Source organism: Ranitomeya variabilis, chromosome 3 (assembly GCF_051348905.1).
Source record: "Ranitomeya variabilis isolate aRanVar5 chromosome 3, aRanVar5.hap1, whole genome shotgun sequence".
Taxonomy (NCBI): domain Eukaryota; kingdom Metazoa; phylum Chordata; class Amphibia; order Anura; family Dendrobatidae; genus Ranitomeya; species Ranitomeya variabilis.
In genome coordinates this window covers 755553698-755561693 of record NC_135234.1, presented here as the reverse complement: position 1 = coordinate 755561693, position 7996 = coordinate 755553698, and the positions used below count along the sequence as shown (strand labels likewise).

The 7996-nt window shown below is 44.8% G+C and overlaps 1 protein-coding gene across 2 annotated transcripts in view; it reads right to left on the bottom strand.

Annotated features, from left to right (window-relative positions):
* Nucleotides 1-5692: 5692 nt before the first annotated feature.
* The window catches only part of PRCP (prolylcarboxypeptidase), a 109807-nt gene continuing 107503 nt past the window's right edge, over nt 5693-7996 (bottom strand). For both annotated transcript variants that reach the window (XM_077298660.1, XM_077298661.1), the window contains exon 9: nt 5693-6874. In XM_077298660.1, coding sequence (XP_077154775.1) covers nt 6661-6874 — 214 coding nt within the window. In that variant the 3' untranslated portion in view covers nt 5693-6660. The remainder of the gene's footprint in view (nt 6875-7996) is intronic.

Here is a 7996-nt window from a genome sequence, read left to right as displayed (position 1 = left end):
TTCAAAAATTGTGGTAAACATCTTTTTTTTTTCCAGGCATGTGATGCTTGTTCAAACTCATCTTTGGCAAGTAACAGGTGTGGGCAATGTGAAAATCACACCCAGAACCAGATAAAAAGTTGAAAAAAAAATCTTTGCATTGTCTGCTTGTGTGTGCCACACTAAGGGCCTCTTTCCACTTGCAAGGAAAACGGACGAGTGCAATCCGATAAAAAAATCGGATTGCACTCGGACCAATGTTATTCAATAGGTGTCTTTTCATTTGCGATTTTTTTCTCAGCCGAAATCGGACTGAAAAAAATCTGGATCGGCTGAGAAAAAAATCGCAGCATGCTGCGTATTGCTGCGATTCTCGGACGAGACTCGCCAATGCAAGTCAATGGGTGCGAGAAAAAAAATCGCACAGCACTCGCACCATGCGTGTTCTGTCCGATTTTTACGCACCGGTGTCCTTTGAAAAGCCAGTAATTCAGCGCGGTTTACAGTAAAATCACACTGACAGGTTAGAATAGAGTAGATATATACACATAGAATAGGTATATATACATACAGTATATATGTCAGTGAGACACCTATATATGCATATTTATATTTAATGCAGCGCTAGATAGCATTAAAGCCGCTAATTCAATTGCCGGCTTTTGCCCTCTCCTTCCCAAACCCGACAGGATATGAGACATGGTTTACACACAGTAAACCATCTCATATCCCTTCTTTTATTACATATTCCTCTTCACTAATGTAAGAAGTGTCTGTGGGTCAAATTTGGGGGCTCTAGCTATGAAATTAAAGGGTTAAATCACGGAAAAAATTGGCGTGGGCTCCCGCACAATTTTCTCCGCCAGAGCGGTAAAGCCAGTGACTGAGGGCAGATATTAATAGCCTAGAGAGGGTCCATGGTTATTGGCCCCCCTGGCTACAAACATCTGCCCCCAGCCACCCCAGAAAAGGCACATCTGGAAGATGCGCCTATTCTGGCACTTGGCCACTCTCTTCCCACTCCCGTGTAGCGGTGGGATATGGGGTAATGAAGGGTTAATGTCACCTTGCTATTGTAAGGTGACATTAAGCCAGGTTAGTAATGGAGAGGCGTCAATTATGTCACCTATCCATTATTAATCCAATTGTATGAAAGGGTTAAAAAAAAAAAACACACATGATTAAAAAGTATTTTAATGAAATAAACACACCGGTTGTTTTAATATTTTATTGCTCTCTCAATCCAGCTGAATACCCTCACTTGACAAAATAATAAACCCACAATATACATACCTTCTGATTAACTGTCACGTCCCACGAGGTAATCCATCTGAAGGGGTTAAAATATTTTACAGGCAGGAGCCCTGCTAATGCAGCTGTGCTCGTGTCTGTAAGCCCCGGCGAATGAAGGAAATGTAGGTCAATGACCTATAGTTACCTTCAGTTGCGGTGATGCGCCCCCTGCTGGATGTCCTCATGAACTGCAGCCTGGGAACTTTTTCCCACGCTCCAGGTCATATGAGGACATCCACCAGGGGGCGCATCACCGCGACTGAAGGTAACTATAGGTCATTGACCTACATTTCCTTCATTCACCGGGGCTTACAGACACGAGCACAGCTGCATTAGCAGGGCTCCTGCCTGTAAAATATTTTAACCCCTTCAGATGGATTACCTCGTGGGACGTGACAGTTAATCAGAAGGTACCGTATTTTTCGGCATATAAGATGCACCGGACCATAAGACGCACCCCAAATTTGGGGTGAAAATTGCAGAAAAAAAGATTTTTTATAAGATGGGGGTCCGTCTTATTGTCCGAATTTACAGTAGCTTACCTGTGGGCTGGTGGTGGCAGAGCAGGGTCACAGGAGGCATGGTGTCGGCAGAGGTGGGGTGAGGCGGTACGGCGTGCACCTGAGCAGGGTCCCTTCCTGCTTAGGTGGGCGACGCCACGGCCTGGTGTCCATGGGAGGGTGGCAGCAGTGGTTACCGACAGAGGTGCTGGGATGAGGAGGCACAGTGAGAGGTATGGCGTGAGAGGGGTCCCTTTCCCCGGCGAGGTGATGCAGCAGCCTGGTAATGCAGCAGAGCCAGGTGAATCCTGTTGTTACCGCGGTGGCAGAGGTGTGGAGATGAGGAGGCGCAGTGAGCGGGGTCCCTTTCCCCGGTGAGGTAATGCAGCAGAGCTGGGTGAATCCTGTTATCGGTGCGCGCGGCCATCTTCCTGAGGCCGCGCGTGCGCAGATGGAGGTCTCTGCTGCCCGGGGCTTCAGGAAAATAGCCGCGATGGGGATCGCGGCGGCCATTTTCCTGAAGCCGAGATGCGAACTCGGCTTCAGGAAAATGGCCGCTGCGATCCCCATCTGCGCACGCACGGCATCCCGCGGCCATTTTCCTGAAGCCCCGGGCAGCAGAGACCTCCATCTGCGCACGCGCGGCCTCAGGAAGATGGCCGCGCGCACCGATAACAGGATTCACCCAGCTCTGCTGCATTACCGGGCTGCTGCATCACCTCACCGGGGAAAGGGACCCCGCTCACTGCGCCTCCTCATCTCCACACCTCTGCCGCCGCACCTCTGCCGCCACGGTCCACGGTAAGCCTGCATTGCGAATATAAGACGCACCCCCCATTTTCCACCCTTTTTTTGGGGGGAAAAAAGTGCGTCTTATATGCCAAAAAATACGGTATGTATATTGTGGGTTTATTATTTTGTCAAGCGAGGGTATTCAGCTGGATTGAGAGAGCAATAAAATATTAAAACAACCGGTGTGTTTATTTCATTAAAATACTTTTTAATCATGTGTGTGTGGTTTTTTTTAACCCTTTCATACAATTGGATTAATAATGGATAGGTGACATAATTGACGCCTCTCCATTACTAACCTGGCTTAATGTCACCTTACAATAGCAAGGTGACATTAACCCTTCATTACCCCATATCCCACCGCTACACGGGAGTGGGAAGAGAGTGGCCAAGTGCCAGAATAGGCGCATCTTCCAGATGTGCCTTTTCTGGGGTGGCTGGGGGCAGATGTTTGTAGCCAGGAGGGGGCCCAATAACCATGGACCCTCTCCTGGCTATTAATATCTGCCGTCAGTCACTGGCTTTACCGCTCTGGCGGAGAAAATTGCGCGGGAGCCCACGCCAATTTTTTCCCGCGATTTAACCCTTTAATTTAATAGTTAGAGCCCCCAAATTGACCCACAGACACTTCTTACATTAGTGAAGAGAAATATGTAATAAAAGAAGGGATATGAGATGGTTTACTGTATGTAAACCATGTCTCATATCCTGTCGGGTTTGGGAAGGAGAGGGCAAAAGCCGGCAATTGAATTAGCGGCTTTAATGCTATCTAGCGCTGCATTAAATATACATATATAGGTGTCTCACTGACATATGTATATATACACATTCTATGTGTATATATCTATTCTATTCTAACCTGTCAGTGTGATTTTACTGTACACAGCACTGATTTGCCGGCTTTTCAAAGGACACCGGTGCGTACAAATCGGACAGTAATACGGATGTCATACGGATGATGCGATTACAAAAAACAGATGATGCGATTAAAAATCGCATTGCACTCGCATGACAATCACATACGTTACATCCGTTTTTTCGGTCCAGATTACGGACCGTTTTTTCTCTCGCAAGTGGAAAGGGACCCTAAGCATGGAGAACAGAAAGGAAAGAGCTGTGAGGACTTGTAAGCTTGAGATTTTTTATATTTTTCAACAATTTTTGTTCAAGTCTGTCTCCAGAGATCTTGATGTTCCCTTGTCCAGGGTGTGCAATAGAATCAATAAGATTACAACCCATACCACTGTAGCTAAATTGACGTGGACAGCAGAGAAAAATTGCCCTTGCTAAGAACTGAATTACACTGTGACTTTCAGAGACAAGGCTCCCCTCTGATTTGTGTGCACTTGGATTAGTCCTGTCTCCTCTGCAGCTTGTGTGTTGGTTTTGAACAAGGAGTTGGAACTGCGTTGTTTCGGGAAGATGAGAGAGCCTTGTGCCTATGATAAGCTTGTAGTGCAGGATAGTCCTGATAGTGGATAAGGAGCCCCAATCAAGTACCAAAAAATTTCAAGCTGTCCTGCAGGCTCAGGGTGCATCAGTTTCAGCATGAACTATTAGTCCACATGTGACTTAAATTAAACACTATGGCAGGAGACCCAGGAGGACCCCACTGCTGACACGGATATAAAAAAGCTAGACTACAGTTTGTCTTGGGGACAGATGAGACCAAGATAGAGCTTTTTGGCAATGCACATCATTCTACTGTGTGCCGAAAATGGAATGAGGTCTTTAGGAAAATAACACAGTGCCTACAGTCAAGTATGGTGGAGGTTCAAAGATGTGTTGGGGTTATTTTGCTGCCTCTGGCACTGGGTGCCTTGACTGTCATGAAATCTGAAGATCCCAAAAATGATTTTGGGTCGCAATTTAGTGCCCAGTGTCAGAAAGCTGGGTTTACATCCTAGGTCATGGGTCTTCCAGCAGGACAATGACCCCAAACTTCAAGAAGCCCCCAGAAATGGATGGGAATAGAGTCAAAAAGTGGCAGCAATGAGCCCGGACTTAAATCTCATTGATCACCTGTGGAGACTGGAGAGATCTTAAAATTCCTGTTAGGAGAAGGCGCCTTCAAATATGAGAGACCTGGAGCAGTTTGCAAAAGAAGAGCGGTCCAAAACTCCAGCTGAGAGGTGTAAGAAGCTTGTGGATGGTCATAGGAAGCGATTGATTGCAGTTATTTATTCCAAAGGGCGCGCAACCAAATATTAAGTTGAGGGGGCCAACAGTTAAGTGTGGCCCATTTTGGGAGTTGTGTATGAGTTTTGTTTCATTTCCTTTGTGACAAAAAGGAAAGTGTATAACAAAACATGTAATTGCAACAATTTCAGAAGTTATGGGTCTTTTTATATGTAATGACAATTATGTTCTTTACTAAGGGGTCATGGCTCTCAGGATCCTCAGAGTTGTGGATTTAGGCTGATCTGCATAATTACCCTCCGAGTCAGTCACACCCACTTGTAAAAGACTAAAAAGTAGCGCTAAATAAGATCCATATCTCTGGAACAGTACGACACACACTATAAACAAAAGAAAAAAAAAAAGAAAAAAAAAAAAAAAAAAGTATTTAAGTCTTTTTAAACACCAAGAAAAAAAAAAGTTCTTGCTGCCCTGTGCATCCTCCTCAAGTCCATGTTCGATGCAGCAGATGATGGGTTGGACTTCTGCAGCCAGGATCCATCCTGCATCTGAACCTTGTAAATAGGAAACAGACTTCTATGGGAAGTAAATCTAGGGAGACACCTGCTGGCAACAGTATGTCACTGCAATCTGTGCAGCTCCTGGGCCGTCAGCACAACCATTGCCGTGCGTGTCGGCCGTATGTGGACCGTGTGCACCATCATATACCAGACAAATAACCAGGTAAACCACCACCATGTATGATGCCCAAACAGGGCATGTGTGATAATTACTAGTGATGAGCGCGCGTGCTAGGGTAAGATGTGATCCGAGCATGCTCAGGTGCTAACTGAGGGTCTTCAGCATGCTCGAATAATATGTTTGAGCCCCCGTTACTGCATGTCTTGCGGCTGTTTGTTAGGCAATCCCCGCATATGTTGGTTGCCAAACAGCCGCAAAGTGGCTTTGGAAGTTAAAGAGGGAAAAATAAACTGACAAAAGCATAAAAATCAGTAACAAAGTGAATTTCAGATTTATTGCTTTGCAGTATCAAACACAATTACGTAAACCTCAAATTCAAAAATCAGAAAAACAGCAAAAGGGATCCAGTCCCCAATCACAGAGATCTAACATTACAGGAGAGAGATTTTAGACATCGCGTGACTTCCATTCCTGGTAATCTCACAAAGAAAGCCATCAAGCAAAAAAAAAAAAAAAAAAAAAAATGCATACATGGTCATGTTACAAAAATGGCACCATCTGTTCGTGATGGATTCAAAACTTTTTCTTTAGATGTAAATTCTACCCTTTGTAAAACCAGCCAACCACATGCACCAGATAAGAGTTGGCGTAGGCTCTGCCGGCAAGTTCCTGAGGTAGGAAAGAATTTATCAATTTGGTGCATTAAAAAAATTAAACCATAGCTGAAAGTGAAATTGATCATAAAATAAAAAGGACATCTGTTAGATTTAGGTAGAGAACCAGTTTTAAAGAAATACAAAATTTGTTCAGGATGGGTGACCATTAGTAATATTGGGAAGTGTTGCTTCGTAGATGGCACCAGTCATGATCTGCAAGCAAGGTATCACCAAGAAGCCATACTGGAGATAGAGGCTCTTGAGACTGTGGGACTTGTGGTGATCAAACATAGTGAAAGTTGGGATTGGGGTTGAGCAGGTGCAGTGTTCTACCGATAGTCAAATTTGGCACCGAGAAGGAGTCGTCAAAAGCCAAATGACTCCGTATTGGATCAACGTCCTGTTCTGTACATGGAATGTATTAATTTCAAGGAAAGGGTAAAAGTGCCAAGATGCCCTTAAGGTCCAACGTTATTGCCCTCTGGAAATACGCTCCGTTATGCTGCATACATTTCCTACCACATCCAACAAATGCAGGAAAAATAAGCTGGTGTCAAGGACAGTTCTACCATCCAGGTCCTGAGAAGCATCAGTGGTGGTCCACAGGAGGTACAGACCCATTAGAGTCCATTTTCTTGCAGACTGTGCTCTTTTATCCACTTCTTCATATAGGCCACCTCCAACGCCCGAGCCTGAATCACAGACTTGGGGTCATAAGTGTTATTGGAGCGCAGGTCCAAGTGATGAGCACCATCTGTGATGAGGATGGCGACCAGAGAGTCACTGAGACTCTGCTTGACGCCTCCTGCTGACCACGGGTCCAGATCACCATTGCTGTAAGTACAAAAATAAGTAAAATAATTAATCAAAAACTGTAATAAGTTTTGAGCTTGTGGCCACTATAGAAAATTTATATTCAGTAATTTCTTCTTGTTTCTGCGAATAGTGAAAAGTCAACATGGGCTCTCAGTCTATGCCGTGGGCAAGAGGCAACGATCCCTGGTGGTGAAGGGTTTAATAGGAACATCCCTTATGGTCAAGCAAGGGTGGTGTAAGACCCAAGAGGAACATCACTCCTGGTCAAGGATTTATTGGAAAATCCCCAGTACTCAATGGCTGTGAAAGATTTTGCTCCGATTGCAATTAGTAGCTCTTTAGTGCAGACCATTTAGGAATCCTCATTACTGCAGACCACCAGGGATCTCCCCATTAATTATTACGATGTCCTTAGTCATCATGGATCCGCTCATTATTATTGCAGACTACTAATGATGCACCCAATACCACCTGAACTACTCCAGACTACCAAGGATATATTGCTCTGTTATGCTGTCATCAGGGAGCCTCCTTGCAGACCACCAAGGATGTGCCCATCATCTGCACCAACCTTGACCACCAGGGATATAGGCTCTGTTACGCTGTGTATATGTATCCTGCCATATCCAAACCACTAATACTCCCATCACACACAGCATATATCCCTGGTGGTCAAGATTAAAATGAGCACATCCTTGGTGGTCTGCAATAATGTTGGGGCTTGTGAGCATCCCTGATAACAGAACAGAATATTTCCCTGGTGGTCTAGGGTAGTGAAAGAACCAGTAGAATCAGTAGTTTGGATCAAAAGCTTCCATTACCACCTTCACTACCCTAGACCACCAGGGATTTTCTCATTATATAATGAATGATCCTTAACCATTGGAAATCTTCTCATTAGCTCATACACTACCGAAGACCACCAGGTAAGTTTGTACACGTCAAGTGTAAAAATAAAAATGGCATTGTTAGCCCCAAGACTTAATGCGAACCCTTTCATTAGTGATGACCAGCAGGGATTTTCCATATTTCCCTCCCAACATAACTGCAGGCCACCACCTTTCCATTAATCATTTCAGTATCCTTGACTATTAGGGATCTTCTCGTTAGTTTCTACTCTACTGCAGACGGTCAATGATG